General features: G+C 36.8%; 1 protein-coding gene and 1 long non-coding RNA gene across 8 annotated transcripts in view; one reads left to right on the forward strand and one right to left on the reverse strand.

Moving 5' to 3' along the window:
• LOC146398664 (uncharacterized) overlaps positions 1–26,120 on the reverse strand; it is a 304,287-nt gene that overhangs the window by 272,448 nt on the left and 5,719 nt on the right. Inside the window, exons 2-3 of one of the 7 annotated variants that reach the window (XM_084982485.1) lie at positions 10,611–10,644; positions 8,875–8,934 (exon numbers count right to left, since the gene is read on the reverse strand). The exons of the other annotated variants lie outside the window; for them this stretch is intronic. Of the exons in view, the coding sequence (XP_084838611.1) occupies positions 10,641–10,644 (4 nt within the window). The 3' untranslated portion in view covers positions 8,875–8,934; positions 10,611–10,640. The remainder of the gene's footprint in view (positions 1–8,874; positions 8,935–10,610; positions 10,645–26,120) is intronic. 7 annotated transcript variants of the gene reach the window in all.
• LOC102164643 (uncharacterized) overlaps positions 22,696–26,120 on the forward strand; it is a 1,014,431-nt gene continuing 1,011,006 nt past the window's right edge. The window contains exon 1 of the long non-coding RNA XR_014820091.1: positions 22,696–22,766. This is a non-coding gene — a long non-coding RNA (uncharacterized LOC102164643). The remainder of the gene's footprint in view (positions 22,767–26,120) is intronic.

Here is a 26,120-nt window from a genome sequence, read left to right on the forward strand (position 1 = left end):
TATAACAACATATAATCCCATGTAAAATATGATTGGATTTAAGATTTGAAAAAATATCTTAAAATTTTACTAAGAAGAGGTCATATACATCTGAAAAAATACAGCAAAATAATTTTCAATATGCCTTCTTGATAAAAAAGCTAATGTTAAATTACAGTTATAAAGAACTTTGGATAGGGAAAATGTATTTAAATTGATACTGGGCGTTCCCTTTGTGGTTCAGTGGGTTACAAACCCAACTAGTATCCATGAGGATGTGGATTCCATCCCTGGCCTCCTCCAGTGGGTCAAGGGTCCAGCATTGACATGAACTTTGGTGTTGGACTCAGATGCAGCTCGGATCTGGTGTTGCTATGGCTCTGGTGTAGGCTGGCAACTGTAGCTCCCTTTTGATGCCTAGCCGGGGAACTTTCATGTGCTGAAGGTGTGGCCTTAAAAATTACACCAAATTTAGATATATATATGTGTATGTGTGTATATATATATGTATATGTATATATTTTTTTGCCTTTTCTAGGGCCGCTCTCACGGCATATGGAGATCCCCAGGCTAGGGATCTAATCAGAACTGTAGCCACCGGCCTACGCGAGAGCCATAGCAAGGAGGGATCCAAGCTGCGTCTGCAACCTACACCACAGCTCACAGCAACGCTGGATCCTTAACCCACTGAGAAAGGCCAGGAATTGAACCGGCAACCTCATGGTTCCTAGTCAGATTCGTTAACCATTGAGCCATGACGGGAACTCCTAGATGTATTATTGAAATACAATAAGAGGATTTTTTTATTTTAGACTCACTTAGAATTCATATTATTTATTAATTATTCATAGACATAACGTTTCCTTATTACATACCGTCTATATAAAGTGGTTTCACATAATAGCATATCTATGTACCTATAAAGATCTTAAAAAATAATCATTTTGGATTCTCAATAAATAAAACAAAACTTCCCCTTTGTATTAAAAAAGTGCAGTTAAGTAGGAACATGTAAGATACTTTTGAATATTTTAGAATTACCTTATTTCCATATGTTCCCTTATTTCCATTTTCATGTTGGCCTTCACATTACAGGGATATAATGAATATGTTATTAGAAAAAAATCCAAATTTTATATAGACAAGTACCTACATTTTTACGCATAAAGTAGGACATGAAATTTAAATTTCACATTGTTGAAGTAAAAATGGTTTAATTATAGGCTTCTATTTCTTCTTTGCAAAGCTCTTGAGGAAACAAGAGTCATGAAAACGCTATTAATAATTCCTGAAAGAGTGATATATTATTATGTCAAAATCTAAATTAAAAAATACATACTCTGTATGAATCCATAGAAACTAAACTTTCTCCATCTTGAGAATGTCTTTGACTAGTTATCAAAATTAACGTCACCAGACAGGATGACAGACTTTTTGGATGCTGTTATAGGCTGAATGTTTGTACCCCCTGCTAAACTCATATGCTGAAGACTCAACACCCAATGTGATGGTATTTCGATATGGAGCCTTTGGAAGGTAATGAAGTTATGAGCCCTGATCTGATGGGATTAATGTCTTTATAAGGAGAGACACTAGAGAATTAGAGGTCTCTCTCTCCCTCTCTCTGTCACATGAGGACACAATGAGAGGGCAGCCATATATAATGAAGGAAGAGGGCTCTCAACAGAAACTCTATGCTGGCACCCTGATCTCCCACTGCCAGCTTCCAAAACTGTGACATAAGTATCTGTTGTCTGAGCCACCCATTCTATAGCATTGTTATGGCAGCTCAAGCTGACTAAGATGCTACCACCACCATGTTGTAGTTTCTCCACTTCTTCCTTTATCTTTGAAAAATTCTGATAAAGGGAAAGTCTGTGTATTTTTTTTTTAATTTATTTTTTTGGTCTTTTTTTTGCCTTTTTAGGGCTTCACCAGGGGCATAGAGAGGTTCCCAGGCTAGGGGTCTAATCGGAGCTATAGCCACATGGATCCTTAACCCATTCAGTGAGGCCAGGGATCGAACCCACATCCTCATGCATGCTAGCTGGGTTCATTAACCGCTGAGCCACGATGGGAGCTCCTATATCTTTTTATTCTAAACTTTCCAATGGAAGTGGGAAGAAAAGAATATTTACAGTTATATAAGGAGTTTTGCTACCTTAGCCTTCCCTCTTTTTGCTGTATTCTAGATAAGCATGCTTTTATTTTTTTTACATTGAATGATTCTTCATTTTCCATTATATTGTTTCCAAGTTACTAACGTTTAAAAAATATAACTGATTTAATATGCCCAGATATTTATAATTAAAAACGTCAATTTATTAGGTTCTAATTATGTGCCAAGAATGTTAATAATAGAAAAGACAAAAGATACAGAACTAATAACATTTAATCTTCACATATGTCCTAAGACATAGGCATAATGAGCCATGTTGTCTGATGACAAAAATTAAATCTTAGCAAAGTTAAGGAAAATTTTCAATATTGCATGACTACTTAGTGGCAATGCTGTGATTTATTCTTCATTAGATTCTAAATGTTTGCTAAGATTAAGAATGTAAGGATTTCTTCCTGGGGGATGCTAGAGAAGTAGCCCATATTGTCTTAATTCAGCTCCTTCACGAACGCAGAGCTCTCCCTGTTCTCTCCCTAAAGCTATACATGGGCCTCTTCAGAGACAGTCTCTACCCTCTCTGCTTCTTTTCCTCTTGCATAAAAGTTTGAAATCCATTTCCTCCTCTTTGCTGCAAACTAAACAGTTTAGGATTTTCAACATGATCATCACATTTTTATTTCGTTTTTATTGCTTATAGATCATCTTCATCTTACCTTGACACTTCTTTTTATTTCTACAACTTAAAACACTTTAAAACATAAGGGTGATAAAGAGAATAACCTGCCTGGTTACGTTCATGAATTCTGTGGTCCCTTTATTCCTTCCATTCTTAATTTTCTAGATATGTCTTCTGATTTATATTGAGTGTTTCATTATTGTTATTATGCCATTTTCAATGTTTAATAGATACAGTATTAAACTGAATATTTGTATATATAAATGATATTTAATAAGAAACATGATCTGACTAATTAACTGGTATATATATTTAATTCCTTGCTGTCCTTTTTTTGTGTGTGTATATATGTATATATATACATATATTCAGAAATCAAAAGTTCCTGGTAGTTCAAGTGGTCTTGAAGCTGAGCCTAAGAACTTCACGAAGCAAATGGACATGAGTCAGGATCCCTAAACTGAGCAGCTGGGAAACTTTCCCAACACAATCCAGGCAGAAAAATTATTAGCTCTTTCCAGAAGGTAAGAATGACTAGGACGCTCATGGAAAACAGGAAGAATAAGAGTAAAAGTGGAATAATGACAATCTACAGAGTAAGATCACTAGTGCACTCCCATGATAGATTGTACTATTGTTCACATAAACGCCTCTCCCTGGGAAATGATTATTCTTTTGTAGTCATCAACAAAGGTTTACTTATGTTACTTAATTGGGCCTATGAAATGTGAAAGAAAGGGACATGTCTAACTTCTGATTAGTAGATTTTAAAACACTGCCATATAGAGGTTAATCTACAGCTTGAGTCCTGGAGTGAAGGTGACGCTGTAGAGGAGATGGAGCTGACCTTTAAAAAAATAAACAACATAAAGTTCAAAATTTGTATAAATCACTTGGAACGATTTTTTAACTGTAGCATTAACTAGATTTCTATAATGGAGAAAAGCCTTCTATACTTGACTCCAAGAATTCTGGCAGTATGGTTTATGCTTTCTAGGAAGAAGATTATAACAAATTACACAAGGGAATCTGATTAGTCAAGATTCTGCTGGTCAGGAGTAGCCTAGCACATAGGAATAATCAGTTGATGAACCTTAGTAATGAACCTGACACTCCTAGAAGGAAATTCTAATCTTGCCACAGGAAAAACATCAACTGAGATCTCAAACAATGTACATTTATGGATTTCCAACAATAAAAATTTACACAAAACCTGTACACAGCTCTAACAAGTATGATTCAACTAGAAACATTAGTTCTTAAGTGCCCTACCCTTAAATAGGAACAGACAAGCAGGAATAATAAGGATTTACAAAAAGTTTTTTAATGGAAACAGAGAATCCAAAACAAACTGTTAGAAAGGAATTTGGTAGAAATTCAGACTAGTATTTAAACAAAATTTTTTAAACTTAAAAATACCTATAGAAGTAAAAGAAAAATAAAGGAGCCATGAATATTTAACAGATTACTATAAAAAGGAAATAGCAAAAAATAAGACTGAGCTTTTAAAGGTTATGATAGAAATTTTGAGAAGCAATCAAATTACTAGAACACAGAGTTGATGAAATAAAGAGAACTGAAAATTAGAAGAGCTAGTTTAAATAAATTAGAAAATCAGCCCAGAGATCCAACATCTCAATAATAGAATTCTCAGAAATAAAACACCATAAAAGGAAGGGAGGAAGTCATTAAGAAAATAACAGACATTTTCAAAGAATTTAAAGATCTCAATTTCCAAATAGAAAGGGTTGATAGAGTAGCCAGCACAAACATTAATGAAGTAAACCCAAAAAATTCTATTTCTGGCTTCTCTGTGGACTAGAAATATTGAAGGATTCTTGCTATAAAACACTAATAGTGCTAAAGAAAGTGAAATATTAGAATGGTTAAAAAAGATTGAAAGAAAATAATGACAATATTTCTGAAGTAAAATTTGTGATCGTGAATATCAGGAAATGAAAATTAAAGGCACTGTGTATAGTTTCATTTTTTATTTGCATTATTTTATCTTAAAGTTTTGGTTCATGGATGGAAAATAGAAGCAATTCCTTGAACTGAGAAAGGGTAGGAAGCCTCACTGCAGAGTTAGGCTTAGAACAGAGAGCACTGTCTCCAATTTGGTTGGGGCTAGCAGTCCATAAGAATTCATGGCAAATGGGTGGCCACATGAGGGTTTAAGATTCCATTGCTGAAACTTGGCCTTGGACGGCTGTTGCAGAATAGAAATGCAGAGACAGTTTGGGGGAGGGACAAAAAAAAACCAGCTTTATTGTGTTGCCAGGGAAAGGTGGCCTGGCAAGCTAATGCCTTAAAGACTGTGCCCCCCCTTGGGAGAGATAAGGAGGTGTTTTTATAGTTTGGGGAGTGAAAAATGGAGCTGTGGATAAGGCAATCTTGTACTCTCTAGAAGCTAGTGTTTAGTAGCCCCAGGACTGGTTCTGGCATCCTCCTACTTCCCTGGTGAAGACTGCTTCATCAAGTAGTTCTTCCCTTTGTTGGGGGTTTTAGTTCTGCAGAAAGGCTCTAAGATATTGTTATGCATATTCCTTGAGGAGGAACCAGGACCCTGCCTCAAGGCTGCACCATTGTCTCTTGACTGCTCCCCCCTGGTCTTTGCATCCCCTCCCTTCCCTGAATAGTGACTGCCCTTTGGAACTCAGGGAGAGTCACGGAGGCAGGGGCTTATTTCCTAAAAAACGAGAAATGGAGGACACAGAAAGGCTTGTGTGCCTAGGAGCTCCGCAGGGCACTAGCTCAGTTACAATGTGTGTATACCATATTTGCACTGAAAAAAAAAAAAAAAAAAAAAAGAAAGACTCTCATTTGGAAACCAGGAAGTAGGACCTTATGAGACATCAAATCTGCCAGTGCTTTCATCATGCAACTTCCAGCCTCCAGAGCTGTGGGAAAAAAAATTTATGCTCTATATAAGCCACCTAGTCTATAGTCCTTTGTCACAGCATCCCAAACTAAGACAGAAATGATTAGGCTAGCTGTCTGAGAACCAGTACTGATAGAAGTTAGGCTCCTACTCTCCCACAGAGACTGGAACCAGGGGGCCCTATTCTTTTTGATGATTACATTTCAAATGAAGGGCTCCCAAGTATTTGAGACAAGAGTCCTGGATTCTAGAAGACATGTATACATCTCAAAGGGACTGAGAAGGGATTACACAATTGCAAGTTTTCTAAAATAAATACTCTAAGAAACGGGAGCTAACTGGCGGGGGGGATTCATCAGATTTAGATGAGAATAAGCAGTAAATTATTTTGGCAGTCTTGAGCTTCCCTAGGCAGAAAGAAACTTAAGCAGGGCTGGCTTATCGCAGGGACAAGCCTGCAGCTGCTAGACGCCATGCTAGGGTTTGAGCAAGTCTCTTAGTGGAGATGGCTGGATGGAATCATTAGCGCTGAGAGATTTGACATTCTCATGTGTTTTCCCTTTTCTGAGCTTTAAATTCACAGGTCAAGATAAGGGGCAAGATCCCCCCAAATAAGCTTCTGGTTCTACCGTGAATTAATCCATCACATCTTACAGGTGCAAGACAAGTTTTCTGAATGAAAACCTCAGTTTTTAATTTATGGGCGGCTGGTATAAAATAAAAATTGAATTTATAGCATTTACAAGTGTCTTATATCAAATATATGGCATTAAAGAAAGAAAACAAGCCAATGAACTGAACAGGAGACGTTTATTCAAATAATTACAAGTAGGTAAAAGCAAGTCCCTCTAAAATTTAATTCTCCAGCAGAGTGTATGATTTATCTCTCTATCCAAAACTTTATTCCCTTTCTTATTCTGCCCCTGTTCCCCTCAGGATTGAGGACTATCAAAGCAAAGGGGGCTTAAAACCAAATAGGACCCTGAGGGCCTGCTTGGGTGCATAGGCCCCTCTGTGTCCCCTGTTTCTTGTTCATAGAAAAAAAAGACTTCAGTATCCTACCCTCCCAAGTTCCAAACAGCACACTCAAGCAGTTAATGATCAGATTCCTAATTCTTCCTGAAGGGACATAGATATTAATCTGACACATATCTTTGAGTTGTTCTGCAGAAATTAAATCCCCCTCTCCAACACTCAGTGGAAAATGGTGACTACATGCTGACCATAAGAACTAGACCCAGACTGGCTGAAACCAGAAGGTTAGTGAATGAGAGTCCCAGAACACCACCCTGTTACTGTTAGAGCAGACAGATAGTTACATGTGAGCAGAGAGAAGGGGGCCACTGGCCAGGTGGCAGGAAACCACACAACTTGTAAAAAGTGGGGTTCCATGGGAAGACAAAGAAGAGCAGCAACCTCCAGAATGACAGGAAACCACACATTCTGGGGTGATAAGGGACGAGGAAGCAGACAAAGAAAGGTGGGAAACTGCATGAATCTCCAGTGTCCTAATGTAACCTGTTTCTTATTAGCCCTGCAGGTGACAAGTTCCCATTCTGGACCAACCTCATGACAGTTTCTATCAAGGCAAAATAAGGACAAAAATCCCACTCCTTCCGGAAGGTGGAGCTGGAATGAAAATCAGGGAATACAAACCTCCAAACCCCTCCTTCCCAATGAATACTCCTCCCATTCATCTGTATGTCCCTCAACCAGCCTGCCCAAGAAATGCAGGGCAGCTGCCTGCCAGTCTACCCGCCTCCCCTCTAGAGCCATATTTCTCACTTAAATAAATCCTCCTTTACTTTCTCAATTTATGTCTCCTTTCTGAATTTCTTCTGCAAAGAGACAAGGACCTTTTAGCAGGAACATTATCTCACCATCAACCAATCAGAAAAAGATCTGTGAGCTGAACAAGCATCCTACAACTCTCCCCCTAACACTGTATTTAAAAGCCTTTGCAAATAGGGAGTGCAAGTCTTTTGAGTATGAGCCGTCTGAACTTCTTGCTTGGCACCCTACAAGTAAACCCCAAATTTGCTGCAAACACCTGCTATCAGGGTTTGTTTGTTTGTTTGTTTGTTTAATGGCCGTGCCCAGAGCATATGGAAGTTTCTGGGCAAGGAACCAAATCCAACCCACAGCTGCCACCTACGCTGCAGCTATGGGCCAGGCCAGATCCTTTAACCACTGTACCAGGCCAAAGATGGAACCCGCACCTCCTCACTGGTTGGATGCTTAACCCATGGCACCACAGTAGGAACTCTGGACTCTAAAATTTTATTCTGATTCCTTTTCCAATGGAAGCAGCGTTCCCTCCACATTCTGAGGAGGTGCAGTAGAGTTCAGTGACGGCGAACTGATTTTTCTGCAGCCATACACTTATTTCTTACAAACCTGTAGTCCATTTTCCTACTCCCTCTGTGACTCTGATATTGACCCCGTGACTTGGTTTGGGAAACTGGATAACACCAAACTTGATGCAAGCAGAAGGATGAAAGAGTTCTTGCTCAGTTCTACTTGTTCTTGTGCTCCCCTGCATTTACTGTGAAGACATGTCCAGACTAGTTTTCTTAAAGAAGAGGGACCATGTAGAGCAGAACTGAAGTGTCTTAATCAAGGCTACCTGTGACACTGTGATTTACAATAAGAAGTATACACCGTCTTTGTCCCATTTCTGACACAGAGCTCCTAAAACTCTTGAGAATTTCCTAAATTGTATGAACTATAAAAGCGTCTTCTGCTATGTAAATAAGGTGACTCATGAAAAGCACCTAAGGATGAGAGGTGGTTGGTTGCCAGGAGAGCCAACCAGGTTATTGGCTTTCAGTTTTACCCACGGATCTCTGGAGAGAGGAAGAGGCTGGAGGCTGAATCAACTGCCAGTGGCCAATGATTTGATGCATTTCACCTATGTAAGGAAGCCTCCATGCAAAACAAGAGCACTGGGTGGGTAAACAGATGGAGAGTTTGTGGGAGTGGAGCACTTAGAAAGGGCATGGATGCTGTGCATCTTTTCCCCTTGCCCTGACCTGTGCATTTCTTCTACCTGGTTGCGCCTGAGTTATATCCTTTTGTGATAAACTGTTAGTCTAGTAAGTAAAATGTTTCTCTGAGTTCCGTAAGCTGCTCTAGCAAATTAATAGAATCCAACACAGGGGATGGAACTTCTATTCTACATCTAGTCAGTGAGAAGCATGGGTGATAACTTGGACTTACTCTAGAAGTCTGAAATGGTAGTGGTAGAGGGTTGTAGTCTTGCAGGACCGAGCCCGTAACCTGTGGGATCAGAGACTATTTTCAGGTACAGTGTCAGGACTGAATTGCTTGGTAGTGTGGAGGGCAAGCCCCCACTATCAGAGATGGGTATAGAACACCATTTACTACTATCCTAAGCAGTCATCTCTCAGCCTACCTGCCAGCTGACTAAGACACAGAAGCAAGTCCCAAATAGGCTAGGGGTAGTGTACAAAACTGCTCTTTGCGGTCCTACTGAATAGCAGCTAGAATATCTGTAAAAAGTACACTGATATAAAATTTGAGTTGTAACTTGGCAACATATTCATAAATATGTCTTCTCCCTGAGCTAATCAAGAAACTTAGCTTAAGCAGTATCATGTAGTTTAAGGGCCATTTCCAAGATAATACACTTAGTTTGTTTCATATACATTTTGGGTGCTAAAAACAACAAACAAAAAAGAATCTGTCATTTTTCTTTTTCCTTTTCTTCTTTCTTTCCTTTCCTTTCATTTTCTTTTTTCTCCACCCTTCCAATGAACAATTAATAACTTAGCCTCCATAGTATAAAAAATCCCCTCCACAATTAGATCTTAAAATCATGATTGGAATCAACTCTATTAATATATTTCACACAAACTCTTCCATCATATTACACTTAAACTTAGAAAAATAATTAGGGAATGTCCTTAAATTAAATTGTGAAAAGGGAAAAAATAATGTTTTCATATATAAACATACTTTAGATAAATTATTAATATATTTTTAAAAAATTTTACTGGTGTATAGGTGAATTATAATGTGTTAGCTTCAGGTATACAGCAAAGCGAGCCAGTTATACATATATCCACTCCTTAATCCATCACTTATGCGACACAATAATTAATACAGACATTAAGTGTATTTTGAGGGCATCTTCATTTAGTTAAATTGTTACTGGATATAGGGAACAATATACTAAGCATGATAAAAACCTTGAAAAACTTATGGTTAACAAAGGGGACAGGTTGGGGAAGTGGGAGGGATGGACTGGGGGTTTGGGATTGGCACATGCACACTGAGTACATGGAATGATTGGCCATCAGGGATCTGCTGCATAGCACACAGAACTCTACCCAGTATTCCATAATAATCTATGTGGGAAAAGAATTAGAGAGAATGGATATGTGTATATGGATGACTGGGTCACTTCGTTGTTTAGCAGAAATTATCACAGGCTAGTAAATAAAACTTAAAAAAATCCCTGCATTTTACTATTCCATACAACAATATATTTGAATAAGCAGGTAAGAATATAAGAAATACTTTATTTACGTCTTCACATTTTGGTTTACATTTTTAGAAATGTAATTAATATACTGAGTCTAATTAATATGCTGAGTCTAATTAATATACTGAGCCTAATTAATATACTGAGTCTAATTAATATATTGAGCCTAATTAATATACTGAGAAAGAGGTGATTTTTCCTTATAAAATATTTCTTTTATTTATTCCCACTTTTGGAATATTTAATGAAATAAAGGCAGAACTAAAGTAAGGCTGTTTATCTCATATTATTTTTCAAATCCAAATTATTTAAGTGTATATGATACTAGTTATTTTCTTTGGCCCCACAGAGGATTTTTTAAGCTTATTTTACACACACACACATGCAATACAGTACACACAGAACATATATATGTTATAACTCATATACATATATAATATATTGTTACCTGGGAAGATGATGCTATTAAATATTCCATTTAACTGTAAATTAACAAAGCATTTTGTAATAAATATTTTTTATCTTTAAATTTATTTTATGGATACCACTAATATAAAAAGTCCTTTTGAGATAAAGAGTAGCTCCCCTCCCAATTACCCCTTCCCAGGTGCCATACACCTGCTACACAGAATGGTTAAAAATAGCAAATAAGCTTCAAATGATTATGACTGTTTTGATTTACACTTTCCCTTATAATTTTAGTGAAGATATGCTCTATAGAATTACATAAAATATTATTTCTTAGACTTTTTTCCTGAGGCTACAGAATCTGGAGATATATCTCCCATGATATTTTGTTCTGAAAAGAAGTAATTTGCTAACTATATCCCCACTAGCCACATGGCACATGAGGTTTCCTAAAGTGCTTTTACTTCTGCTGGTTAAAAGAAAATATATAATAAGTGTAATAAATCAGGAACGGTGCTAGGTCCTGGAAATATAAAGATGAAATACAAAAACATCCTCCCTGTAGGAAGTCACAACCTAGGGAGGAAGACAGACAAGCAGTCATAGTTATAATGGACGAAAATACATATTATATTTGAAAAGCTCCACATCCTCTACAGGAACTCTTGCCACCAAGAGGGATCTTACTAAAGCAATCAGTCACTTGGAATTACTAGAGATATAAGGCAAGGTAACACACAAGCTTGCTTCATTTTCCAAGATGTGAACTGAATGCAGACACAGACTTAATGTGAATTTTGAGGAGGGAAATGACCTAGAAATTTGTCAAAGGGTCATTACTTCGTATTATTTTTATGTGATTAATTTTATCTACCCACAGAGAGTGCAAAGAACTATAAAGTGTGTAGAAGTAGAAGTCTGTTTTAAATATCTTTAGTCATTATCCTGTGTTAAACCAAAGAGAGGTGCATCACAAATAATAACAAAGCAATGTATAAAATTTATGTAGAAATAATGCCACTTGGTGGCTTAGTGATATTATGCAGAACTGTTTCACAGAATCATCCAGTTGGGAGAAATACAATCATCCAATTTAACCACTTCATGCTTTACAGATTAAAAAAAAAGACTTGCGAAAATAATCATTTTCCCAAGGTCAAGTAACGGGTCTTCTTGTTTTAAAGTTCAATTTGTCCATTCTAGGACTCTAGTGGGAGTTCAGAGGTAAAAGAGAAGTAATCCTATTGCATCTAGAGGAAAAAAAAAAAAAGCAAATATTTTTCAGAAGTCTTATTTGGCTTGTAATTTTACTGCGTCCTCCATTATGCTTCAGAGAATCTGACACAGAAGCTTTGAAAGCAGTGAGTTCTGAACATAAAAATAGAATGTCTATGGTTTTATTCATATTTAGGAGCAGCAGTTTGAAGGAAGTGAAGCTGCAGCTGTACTTTTCCATGTTACTTAGCAACTGGTTTGAGTCAAGAAAAAAAGTCACTGAAACTCACAGGCACTGGTGAGAGCATGACAAATGACATTTGAGAAAAAAATCCTGTGGGGTCAATCTACCTGTCAACTATCAACATGCTATTAAGAAATAAAATAAGGGTCAATCCTACATTAATGATGTAAATTCAATTTTAAAGACTGGCAGTGACTGCACAGGAAGGCTCCCACAGCACCTGGCACAGTGCCCGTCAGACAGAATCTCCAGTCAGACTAACTGAACTAATTATTAGGCAAATATTTCTGGCCTGAACCACTGATTTAGTTTATAGAAGATAAGTTTGCACCTTTGCATTGACATATTTTTGGGGAAATTTGTTAATGACATGTTTATGATTGGCCAAAATGAAAAATAGGAAGTATTTTGAGATATTTAAAATGGGAATTACCATATCTGAATACGCATAACTAAAATACAGAAGCCCTATAGGGAAGAAAAATTAAAGGCTAAAAAAATGAGATATTACATAAAACAAATTAAAGAAGTTATGAGAGATTAATGATATGTGAGTTACTTGGTATTTAGAAAAGTATTTGGCTTTAAATAAGAAATGCTCTCTAAAATCACAGATAAAGAAATTATTTCCAAGCAGAACACTCTAATGTTTAAAATTTAGGAGCAACATGGACTATAGGAAAAAAATGAATGCCTGTTATGAAATATTTTTAAAACCCTGGAAAGGATGTTTTAGCAAAGTCAGTAGGAACAAAAATATACTGTAATTTCTTTTATTTTCATATATAGAATTTACCTGAAAAAATAAATTATAAAAAATTAAAGGATTTCAGTTATTATGATCTGCAAACATTTAAAATCCATACAAGAGTTCCCGTTGTGGCGCAGTGGTTAATAAATCCTACTGGGAACCATGAGGTTGCGGGTTCGATCCCTGGCCTTGCTCAGTGGGTTAAGGATCCAGCATTGCCGTGAGCTGTGGTGTAGGTTGCAGACGAGGCTCAGATTCCACGTTGATGTGGCTCTGCCCTAGTCTGGTGGCTACAGCTCCGATTCGACCCCTAGCCTGAGAACTACCATATGCCGCGAGAGCGGCCCAAGAAAATGGCAAAAAGACAAAAAATAAATAAATAAATAAACAAATAAAATAAAATCCATACAACTTGGCAATACTTAAACTAAACTTTTTCTTTTTCCAAGTGCAAAGCCTGTCCTAAATCAATCTCTGAGCTATTCACACCTCTCCTTCATCACTGCCTTCACCTTAAGATAGGCCCCATCATTTCTTATCTGAATTATAAAAACAGCCTTCTAGGGAATCACTACTGCCTCCCCAAATGTCCTTTAAAAATCTCCAAAAGGAGTCAGAGTGGCATTTATAAAACATATTGTATACATTTTATTAGATAATCACACTTCCTTTTGTTGCAAAGGTCCCATATAATTCTCCAATTGATCTTATAAACCACTTACAAGCTTAGCTATTCAGCCCCCCACCCCCTTTTTTTTTCCAATTCCTGTTCCAGAATTCTTAGGATCTGACTGGTAGGTTTAAAATCATCTTTCACAATTATTTTTAATTCTTTCCAACATGTGCATGCAGGTTTTCCCGACAAACAGGCTTGCTTTACCTCAGGGCCCATTTTATTTGCTGTTCTCTCCATTTTGTTGTATCTCTAGCCTACATCCCTGAAGATAGAGTCTCAACTCAAATATTAAATCTTCAGAATACCCTCCCTCCTGAAATGCTAAATAGTGTTTCTTCTAAGCAGCTACTCTACAATATATGAATTTTTAATTTATTTTTGAACATATTGATTATCATGCTAAATTAAGCATTAAAGTTTTACTTATTTATTGTAGTTTGGCCCTATCAATTTGTAAGGCTCCTGAGAACAGTCTTTGCAGGAATTGTTCAATGGTATATTCTCAATATCAAAATATGTGGGATGCACATTTTGTATCCAATAGGTATTAGCTGAATACATAAATAGTAATCAATACAAACACTAATAGTTGAAGTGGAAATAGATAATCAAGCATTGAACATAATGTGAAATAAAAGGAATAGGCCAAAAAAAAAAAAAAAAAAAGAAGAAGAAGAAGAAGATTTAAAATGCTGGATTTTAAACTGCAGGAGAGGAAGAGCTGTTCTCATTGTCAAGGAAGCTTTTGGGGTAGGGCACGATGACGATGACGCATGCTCTTTTCTCCACCTTGGCAAATGCAAAAATCTCCTGTGGAGATGATGGCACCATAATATGTTGGAGAGCCTCAGTCAGCCTAGATTGACTAAGTGATCACAGGAGAATGGAAAAACCTTTGACTCATTAAGAAACTTAAATATGTGCCCTTAATCTCATAAGAAGTCTGTGGACAGATTTTTGGGGAATCAATGCATCCATTTAAATTATACACAAAATGTTAAATGTACATTTATTACTCTGGGAAGAGGGATCATAGTTTCATCAGAATGTCAATGAAATCCTTCATCTCTTTGCTAGCATCACAGCCTCCTACAACCCCATGAAAAGCAAACTAAAAAAAAAAGACCAAGACAAAAAAAAGACACTATTGTTTATATAAAGGTAGAAGAATTTCACATCAAGTTGGAATGAGTGACACTAAATTAAAATCCAAGTGTTAATACTAATTTTTATACTCTTTCTGGAGTAATTTGTTTGGTTTATTTTCTCTATTCTAAATAAAGAGTATTTCTGCACTTAGTCATTTGTATTTAACATTATTAGATAATCAAGTTCTAAAACTAACTCATCTCTTCACAAAAAAATTTATAATGTTACTCAAATGAAAAATCACAAAGGACAGGAAACCTCATATGCCCAGTATATTCATTATTTTGTTCATTTATTTAGAATGCTAGAGATAATGGGGAGTTGTGATGAAGAGCACAGCTTACAAACAGATGCTGGATTTGCATCCTGATCACAATAATTATAAACTTGGATGAATTACTTTACAGCCTTGTGCTGCAGTTTCCTCATCTGTAGAATTAGGACTGTGACAGTGCTTGCTTATAATTATAGGGAGAAGATTTAGTGTATGGAAACGGGTGATACGGTACAATATTAAATACAAGAGTTCTCGTTTTGCAAGGTTCTGATATGCTGTAGTTTTATTTGCATAGTTTAGTTAAATAACATCAACCCCCCTCCAAAAAAAAAAAAAAAAAACTAGTTCAAATTTCAGTTACCATGTTTATTAACTAGAAGGACTTGCAGTATCTTCACTGTGCACTCTTCAGTCAACAAATCACTACAGAAACAACACATGTACAAGATGATCAGTGGCCATTCATCTTCCTTCTTTCGAAGTCTCTTGGTGACTGGTCCCTGCATATCTGTTACTCAGTTCACAAACAGGCAACAAAGCATTTAGGTGGAACTCCTTGTTTGGCAGAGATAAACCCATGTGACATTTTGTAAAAATTAATAATTGAAAGAGGGAATTGGATGACAAAGATAAAGGTGCAGCAAATAAAGGTAAAGAAATACCAGTGAAATTAGAATCATAATGTAAATGAAGTTCTGAGAAACAGTTATTAAGCATATATATGAGTAAAATAGTTGTGAGCAAAAAGGATGAAGAGAACCCAAAGGAAATAAAACTGGCAAAAAAAACTTCATGTTAAAGAAATCCTCAGAGGCATTTCACAACATTGAAAGCAAAAAGGATGAAATGTTGGAAGCTGATCTCAACTTAGGAAGGAAAATAATAATTTGCCAAGGCACAGAAAAGACATTGACTCTGTGTCATATATTAAATAACATGAAGTAGAAGGTAAGCAATGTCCAAACTGTTCCTGATAAGTTTTTACAAAGAAATAAAACTTTGATCCTCAATGTTTCAATGTTTTAAATTGCAATGTATTAAATAAGTGTTAATTATACTAATTTTATTTTTCCTACATATTTATAACCTATGGTAAGAGAGTTTTAAATGTTCTGACAAAAAAATTCAAAGGTCATAGAATAATTGTAGTATTTCCATGGATTATGATTGCTTTGCATAATTTCAGTTTACACGGTAATTTTTACAGTGTGGCACTACCATGCAAAGTGAGAAGTGCCTGTATTAAATACAAATTAGCTACAGATTATGAATACAATTTTATCTATCATATCATTATTATCTGCTTTGGCCATTTTTGAGGGTTTTTTTTTTTCTCTTCCTATTATTTGATTTCATCTTGCTGGTACATATTTGCATAAGTTCTTTGTTAATTAAGGTACCTAATCCTTTTCTGTGACAATAGTTAAAATGTATGTCCCTTTCAGATTATAGTTTGTTGTCAAACTTGAATATGGTATTTTTTTCCTGTAGAAATTTAAAAATTTTAATGAGGGAGGAGTTCCTGTCATGGCACAGCAGAAATGAATCCAACTAGGAACCATGAGGATGGAGGTTCGATCCCTGGCCTTGCTCAGTGGGTTAAGGATCCAGCATTGCCATGAGCTGTGGTGTAGGTCGCAGAAACGGTTCAGATCTGGCTTTGCTGTGGCTGTGGTGTAGGCCGGCAGCTGTAGCTCCAACTAGACCACTACCTGGGAACCTCCACACGCCGCAGGTGCGGCTCTATAAAGACAAAATCCAAAAAACAAAAAAAACAAAAAATTTTTTTTTTTTTTTGTCTTTGTTGTTGTTGTTGTTGCTATTTCTTGGGCCGCTCCCACGGCATACGGAGGTTCCCAGGCTAGGGGTTGAATTGGAGCTGTAGCCACCGGCCTATGCCAGAGTCACAGCAATGCGGGATCCGAGCCGCGTCTGCAACCTACACCACAGCTCACGGCAACGCCGGATCGTTAACCCACTGAGCAAGGGCAGGGATCGAACCCGCAACCTCATGGTTCCTAGTCGGATTCGTTAACCACTGCGCCACGACGGGAACTCCAAAAAAAAAAAAAAAAATTTTTAATGAAACTATTTAGCTTTTCTTTTTGGCTTCTGTACTAGATATACTAGTTAGCTAGGCACTGAAAAATTGACTAATCTCTCAATTTTTTGTTTTATTATCTATAAATTACAGATTAATTCCCACAGTTACACTAAGAATTAAAAGTGCATATTTGTGCTAAGCCTTTTAATATGCTCTCTCATAGGAAGAATTATATATATATATCTATATATATATCTATATATATAGATATATATATCAAGGTTATTCCTATTATTAGCCAGTACAAGTCAAGCCATTAGACACTGAATCAGAGCACTAAAAAGACGTGCTTGCTATCCTTAGAAATCTCTCGGTCTCATAGGAGACAGAAGAATGAAAGTGCTTTAATAGTGATTTGGGTTAGAATAAAAAGCACAGGAGACTAACAGAACCTCCCTGAACATAAGCCAACCCATATTGTTGGCACAAGGAAAGTGACTCTAGAGAAGGTGATGACAATCATACTGAAATTGAGGTGAAGAAAGACTTTTAAAATAGTGACAATAGGATGTGCAGGGAGAGAAATATGCAAGAAAAGAATGCCAACACTTGGGAAGTACATGTGGGTAAGGTTTACTAGGAAAAAGTAGTCTCTTCTTTCCTCCAATAAGGAAATAAAAGCACACATTTTATAAAGTGTCAGATAAATCATTACATGAACAGTGGCAAGACTGAACAGAGGATAGGCATAAGCATATCTGCAATTTAGAAAAAGCAACCTAAGAGAGAAAAGACGATTGGCTCAAGTAGAAACAAAACATAGAAAAACTAGAATGTCAGAAGCAGTTGGGAGTGGTCCACCTTAAAGGTGATGGCAACAAGAATGAAGGCAGTAGTGATGACCATCTGGATGGGAAAGACTTGGGGAATATTAAGAAAGTAAACCTACAGACTTTGTACCAATGGGTTTTCTTGGCCATAAAGAGGATGAATGTAAAGGTAAATTCCTAAGAGAAAAAAATTCTGATTAGGGAATTTCATAGCATCCAGCCTTATTGTAACATAAGACCCTTGCTTTTTAAATTGACACTACTTTTAAAAGTAGATTTAGCAATATCTCTCTTATTTCAACTATACTGCAACATATTTAAGTACAGATACAGATAGTTTCCTATGAAGATTACCTGGAGGAATTTTTTTTTTAAGAAAAAGTTATGAATTACATAACAGTGCTTCATCTCAAAAGGTTTAAGCTTCTATAACAAAGAAATGCTCAGCTCTTAAGAGCACAGTGTGACATTCTGGGTACACCTGATTCATCTGCATCTCGACATCCTTTTCATGAGGACCCCCAGGAGAAACTGCTGTCTGACTTAGGTTTGAAGTATAGCGTACTTCTCCTTAGCAATTGTTTTGTTTGTATCTCATGGACATTGTAAATTGCATAACTTAGAAGTTTTTTTATTTATAAGTCTGATCTATTTTTGTGGTTTAGCTACAGTGGATTTATGGGTTATTTTGACATTTTTTTCTTTTTTCAATTCTTTGTTCCTGCATCCTTTTTTTTTTTTTTTTTTTGAAATGGCACTCTTACCTTTTCATTTTATGCATCCTTGTAAGATATCTGAAATCATTTGGGGAACAATATGTGACATGCATAATAGATAAAAATCATTCCATGGCTTGATTTTTTTTTTCTGCAATGGGAAGTATGTTTTCTATTCATTAAAGGTTGAAGGGTCCTCTCTGTCCCCCCTGCATATTCTGTAAAATCCCACTATACAGGATTCACTTTATAAATAGTTGATGCTTTGGACATAGACTTCACAGTAAAGGTAGCTGAGGTATAGAGCTACAACCCCTATGATTCTGAAAGCCTCATCCAGCTCCTGCCTAGAACTACGTTTGAGAAAATGATGATGCCTTTTGATAAATGTGAAGGAGAACAGGCACTAAAGGAGCTTACCTGCTAGAGAGACCAACATCCTTCCTAACAATGTAATCAGACTCTGGCTGCCCACTCTAAGTTAACGTTAAGGCTGAGGTATCAAGTGTGGATTAGGACAGAAGTCTCACAAATACCCAATGTTTGACATTCCCTGAGTATTGCTAAATGCTCCTTAGAAAACTCTACTGAGAATTTCAAATTCATTATGCTGTAGAAGGATGATTTAATTCAAAAGCATTACTGCTTTGATAACTTATCTACCTTTAAAAATCACATTTCTTACTTCTATTTTCTGGTTGCATAGGAAGTAAAAGAGAACGTGTTTGACAGTGTTTGAAAGATAATAGATGGTGATAGAGAAAATCATATAGCTTTGAATAGAGCATAAAAATGACAAATCTATTACATGGGATTTTTTCTCCCTCTCCATCTTCAGGTATTTAGTCCTAAAATGGATATATTTCATATAAAGGCAGCACCGTGATACAATAATTATTTGGACTTAAAAGCCTGCTACTACAAAATGAATTGTATATTGTGCATGACCACAGAAGGGAGGCAACTGTCTTAAAGAGAATTGTGCCTTTTTTTCCACTGTGTCAACTTAAAAAATATATACAACCTAAAAGTTGAGAGTTAAGGTTTATCTGGGGAAAATGAGGCTTATAGCCCAGAAGGCAGTATTTCATATAGCGCTGAAATACTGCTCCAAAGAGGTAGGGAGGATGTCAGTTTACATGTGATTTTGGTGAAAGGGGGAGGTACGTGCAACTGTGCATACATTTTACAGAACGTTGCTGCTAGTCTCATGAAGGTGACTACTAGTCACAAGGAGCAGACACTACCATGAAGAATTTTAGTGCTTTTGCAGATAACAGGAGAAGCAAGAATCGGGCTTGTAAAATTTTCTCCTGAAAATATCTAACCATCTGAAGACCTATTCTGCCAGTTTTCCCAGAGCACAGTGTGCTCCACTCCTGATCGCCATGCTGAGCTTCTTTCAGGGGTGTTGAGGGTTGGCAGCTGCAGTGGTTCATGATTTAATCCATGTAGAGGCAGATGGCAAGTGCCAATCTTCAGTTCACAACATATTCTCTTTAGGGTACGAGATCTTCCATTCATAATTTATTTTCTCTGAGTAAAAAAAATTGCACGGAAATAGAATAAGTTGGAAGTAAATTCTATTCTATTCCAAGCAGTGGAGCTTGTTAAATTTATTCTCTTAATTAAGAGCTAAGATTAATGAAATAAATTATTCCCATTTTTGGCACATTACCTTTTTATGTCACAATGTAATTTCTCACGTTTTTACGAAAAGTATGAAATGATACATGATGAAATTGAGATATTAATTTGTGTGACATTTAAACAAGCTCTTCTATTATAGAAAAAAAAGAAATCTCTATCTTTTTCTTTTTTCTTTTTTTTGGTTTTTAGGGCCACACACACAGTATGTGGAAGTTCCCAGGCTTGAGGTTGAATTGGAGCTGCAGCTGCTGGCGTATGCCACAGCCACAGCAACTTTAGATCTGAGCCGCATCTGCCACCTATACCACAGCTCATGGCAATGCCAGAGCCTTAACCCACTGAGCAAGGCCAGGGATCGAACTTGCATCCTCATGGATCTTAGGCAGATTCGTTTCCATTGTGCCACAAGGGAACACCAAGAAATCTCTAAAAATGGGTTCTGGGAGTGGATCATACGAAACTAAATGGTCTCTCCTGGTAAGAAGTTAGCAGTGGAAAATAACTTTTCAGGGTCTTGGGTTATTTATTTATTTTTTTTCTTTGTCTTTTTGCCATTTCTTGGGCCACTCCTGCGGCATATGGAGGTTCCCAGGCTAGGGGTCGAATTGGAGCTGTAGCTGCCAGCCTACACCACAGCCACAGCAATGCAGGATCCGAGCCGCGTCTGCAACTTACACCACAGCTCACGGAAACCCCAGATCCTTAACCCACTGAGCAAGGCCAGGGATCGAACCCGCAATCTTGTGGTTCCTAGTCGGATTCGTTAACCACTGAGCCACGACGGGAACTCCTTGGGTTATTTTTATTATTATTAATATATAGAGAAAGTGCAAGATTTTCTAGCCACAACTTCTCTATATTTGATACGTAAACTCTGATATTTCTTTCTAAAATAATATTGTAGCGATTACATTGAAACAATATGCTTAAGAGCTTTTGCGATATGCATGGGAATTCTAGAACATGATGGCTTGAACTTGGTTCCATTCTCCTCTGAATTCAACTCTACAGTATTTCCCTTTTATCACACAACAAATGCTGTGATCTTTGGGCAGCTGGGTGCAGCCAAGGCATGGATAAAACTGGAGAAGAACATCTTCATTAAGGTGCTAGAAATGGGTTGAAGAACAGAGCTTCCAAAAAGAGTTTGACCTTTGGTTCCCAGGCTGAAGTCAAGGAATATGTGTTATTATTCCCTTGCCATAACTGCTCATGAAGGAAAAAAAAAAGTACAAATGGCTGTTGAGCTTGTGAGTTTAGTCTTTCCTGCTTTGACACTGCAAGACTATAGGGATTTAGGAGAGTAGCAAAGTTTTCTCTGGGGCTCAGTCGTATGCTGACAGCCTGCCTGTTAGTGCAAGGTGACAGGGTCAAATTCCATTGTCTTGGTATTTTCAGAGTTTCCACAGTGAGGGGTGCTTTCTAGGAGCCCAGGAGAAAAATAAGAGCCCACCAAAGGCAGTTCAAAAGTCAAAAAGAGGGTAATCAGGCAGAATAATCAGAACACTTAGTGAAACTGAACTATTTAATGAGAGGACTGAATAAAACAAGGGAGGAAAAATATAATATAAGGAGATCAGTGAGCAGCACTAAAACCCAAAACTCAAAGCAAAACAAAAAAACATAAACAACACAAACGCACATACACAACCCAGCAATTATTGAAAATAATAGTATCTGCCCTCTTAAAAAAAAAGAGGAAGTCATTATGGAGCTTAAAAACATAACTTCATCTCAAATTTAAGAATCAAAGCAGAAACTGGTCTCTATTGAGATCTAACTATGAGATCTAGAACAAGAGTTAGTAAAGATTTTCTGTAAAGGGCCATATAATAAATATTTTGGCTTTGTGATACCTTGCAGGTAGGGTAAGGTCTCATTCAGGTCTTGACTATAAGTACAAACTTATAGACAATTTTTTAAAGATATTTAATGAAAGAACATAGTAGAAAGAAATGAGAAGAAAGCCAATAAATAAGTAAATGACTAGATTACAGTCCATCTACACTATCTTCATATGGTATATGCTATAATGTACAATTTATTCAAGGTAAAGGGTGATAATTTTTAATGTGGGGGAAGGCTAAGGAAGAGAGGAGGAGGTAGATATGGAAAAAATAAAAACAAAAGATTAATCAAAAATCATTTATAAAAATAAAATATCACACAAATATTAATTTATTGTTACAGTATTACTTTGTTTGTATCCAGTGTATTAGGTTTACTCTTGCTCTGCTAAAAATATCATTATTTACAGAAAGCAGCCACATGAAGAATGACACGCTTGAATTCTAAGAAGATTGGAAGATGGATGTTAGAGCAAAAAAGGCCTCAGGAACCACATGAGTCAGTCACCTCATTATACACTTGAGGGATTTATCATGCAACAGACTGTACAGAATATGAGCAGATCTGGAACACATTAACAGGCAGTGCAAAGTAATTTTACTTAGGCTTTCCGAAAGCATTTAAAACGAACTGGTCCCAGAGTCAGTGTGCCAGTTCAATTAGTACATGACAAGCCAGATCACTCAGGTTTGTCTTTTTTCTGGATCAGTGGGTAGGTGTTCACAATAAAAAACAAAAGGAATCAGCTCTGAAGGACGTGCACTTAGAAGACTTCAAAATCTTTTCTAGTTCTAAGGTAATGATCTTGCTGTTGTATTTGCTCATGGATCCTAAGGTTCTCTTTGGGTTCTTACCCTAGTATTTGACTTATTTTTTCCTATTCTACCAAGTGTGGTTCAGTTTTTCTTCTCTATGAGTTTCCTGAAGAAAACCAAACAAACAAATAAAAAAACTACCTAGTATTTAAGTAGGATGAGCTTGTATGATTTTCATTTTAACGTTATAAAAAGTTTTTTTCATTACTATAGGAATAGCATCCATGTCAATTGGAACACATGCCAGTTTTTGACGATTTTTATAGAATTCTGGTGCCTTTCATTTGCATTGGCTTCTTTCCCACACTATGCAGTCAATGATGGTCATGAATTAAACCCAAGAACAGAAAGTAAAGTATCTTGGGATTTGGCTTTGAGGATGATGGATGGCATGGGCACGTGTGTTTGCATGTGCACGCACATGTGTGCATGTGTGTATACTTTCACCACAGTGACTTGCACATCTCTTCATTGGTCTGCTTTTATTTTTATCAGAAACAAAAAGGCTATTATCCAAAATGACCTCTGACCACAAATTTAATAGAAACCAGTGCTACCATTGCTATTCTGACCTCTAGAAAGAAAAAAATAATAGACTGATGAAATCAGTTTTGCTGGAATTTTGATAGCAGGGGAAGCCATACTGATTGACATTACGAGTATAATAGGGAAAAATGTGGTTTAGATTAAAGTAATAACAAAGAACACAAGGGGTCTAGGGGGAAACACAGACATACCAATGCTCTTTATATTTTATAGAAATATTCCCTCAGTATTTCTTTAGTTTAAGATATGTGACTTTTACCCCAGTTTTCAAAGCATATTTCATCCCAGGCTTTCTGAATGACAAGTGTTAAGCTTTTTTTAAAAATGAATATGTATTTGTATTCTAAAAATTTCAGTCTCTTGAAGACATCCAGTCCTAACATTCTGAGGTGTTTGGGGCAAGTTATTTTCATTGCTTCTTTTTTGTTAATCTATTTTATGGGATCAGCATTTTAACTAAAAGATAAAAACTTGAATAATATGCATATGTCTTCCCTGGTTAGGTTAGGAAAAGGCACAAACAGCAAATGATGACTTTTAACCAACCCTACTGAATTTTAATTACAACCCTACCTGTTCTGGCTCCTTTACATTTGGGTAAGGATTTTTGTTGTTGTTGTTTTTTGTTTTTTTTATTTTGTTGCCTTTTCTAGGGCCACTCCTACAGCATATGGAGGTTCCCAGGCTAGGGGTCTAATCGGAGCTGTAGCCACCGGCCTATGCCAGAGCCACAGCAACGCCAGAGCTGAGCCACTTCTGCGACCTACACCACAGTTCACAGCAACACCAGGTCTTTAACCTACTGAGTGAGGTCAGGGATCAAACCTGCAACCTCATGGTTCCTAGTCGGATTCGTTAACCACTGAGCAACAACGGGAACTCCTTGGGTAAGTTTTAAAATACCTCTGCTACACAATTTTCTCATCACAAAATGAGGATAATAATATAACCTAAAGCACAAAGCTGCTGTAAAGACAAACTAGTACATGTAAAGATCTTGAAAAAAAAATCCATACATAAAATGTTTAATAAATGCTATTATTGTCATGACTTGGTAAATATGTCTCTTTCTTAGAACTTTCAAGGCAAGCAGCAAAATGTGAGAATTATTCTTACTGTCATCTAGTTGTGCTATTTCATTTCAAATATATATAATTAACATTCTGTTCCTATGGCTCTCTATTCAAGTTGGCCAAAAACAGGCTTTAATAACTCTATAATAAAGCCAGTGATATAAACAAGGAGATTCAGATGACAAGATGAGAGCCAAGAGAAGGTTAAGATATGCACTTAAAACTTACGGAGTAGCTACATTTCCTTAAGTTATTAGTCTAGGTGAGGAATCTCAGAAACCTTATATGTTTCAAGTAGTTCAAACTCTGGGCTGCCATTACTCTTAATTAAAAGTTGAGATTATTTCAGATTTAGTCTTCAGTTCCTCTGTCACTGCAGAAGCTATTTCTCAGGAATAAGCCTTCATTCAGTGTTACATGGGTGGCTGATGGCACTGTGTTCCTTGGCCAATGCAAAGGTAGGCACACCACATCAGGTTGACATATTCTTTACATATGGTAATGGACTGAATTGTGTCATCCCAAATTCATATGTTGAAGACCTAATAGTTAAGAATGTGACTATATTTGGAGATATGACTTTTACAAAGATAATTAAGATTAAATGAGGTCATAACGGTGGGGCCTAATCCATGATGGTTAGTATCCTTATAAAAAAAGAAAAAGGCTACAGGGGCATGCATTCACAGAGGAAAGTCCATGGGAAAACATAGCAAGGAGGTGGCTATCTGCAAACAAGGGAGAGAGGTTTCAGGGGAAATCAAACTTGCCAATACCTTCATTTTAGACTTTCAACCTCCAAGACGGTGAGAAAATAAATTTCTGTTGTTTAAGTCACTTAGTCTACGGTATTAGTTATGAGAGTCTAGCAAACTAACACAGGTATTGAACATGACAGTAAAGAACTCCAGGACCTGGATGCAGTGCCATTGTGTAATACTTTTTAATGTGTTATTTTGATGATTCCCAAAACAATCATATCTGGATGGGAAGATATACAAAGAAATCTTCCACAAATGTCAAGAGTCCTTTCTATTTTATGTAATGTTTCCCCAGTTAATATAGAGGAAATATGTCCTATGGGCTTTACTTTAATAATATCTTCCCATCCTTGGCCTCTAGGAGAAAAAACAGGTAAAAATACGCTCATTTCCCAACACTTACCCATGCATCCAGGGGCTACTATAGGCAAATGAGATTCAAGGACTGCTTCTTCTGTTTCCAGGCTTCTTTAAAAGGGTCATAAAACCTGGATGGAGGTGAACTGAGGCCAAATACTGCTCTTTATCAAGGTCAAGACAATACTAGACTAATACCACAAAAAGTGTTAGATTTCAGCTACTCTGGTGAGGCGTGAAGAGCCTAAGAGACCAAAAGTAGTGCTTACTATCTCTATTACGTTCACATAATTCTCTAGGAATTGTAGGTTCTCCTCACAGTTCCTCTGTATGAGCATCTATTTCTCCCGAAGTCTCAAGGCCCCATGCCATAAGGTCTTTTAGTGGCTGATATGTCAGCTCTTGGTCATATTAAATCTGAAGAATGAAAGCTGTTTGAACTCCATATGATGTGGATTTCCTTCTCTTTGAATTTCCCCCTTTGCCTATAGTCTTTCAAATTCTGGTTGAGGGATCTGGAGATTCTGAATAGTAGTTGTATAGGGATGGGATGTGTAGTAGCCAGATGGGTTGGACTTATAGCCAGAAGAGCCTTGAT

This window comes from Sus scrofa, chromosome 11 (assembly GCF_054392235.1).
Source record: "Sus scrofa isolate SSC_HxYL_T2T_F1_AM1 chromosome 11, Sscrofa_HxYL_maternal_Yorkshire_Landrace_v2.0, whole genome shotgun sequence".
NCBI classification, from domain to species: Eukaryota; Metazoa; Chordata; class Mammalia; order Artiodactyla; family Suidae; genus Sus; species Sus scrofa.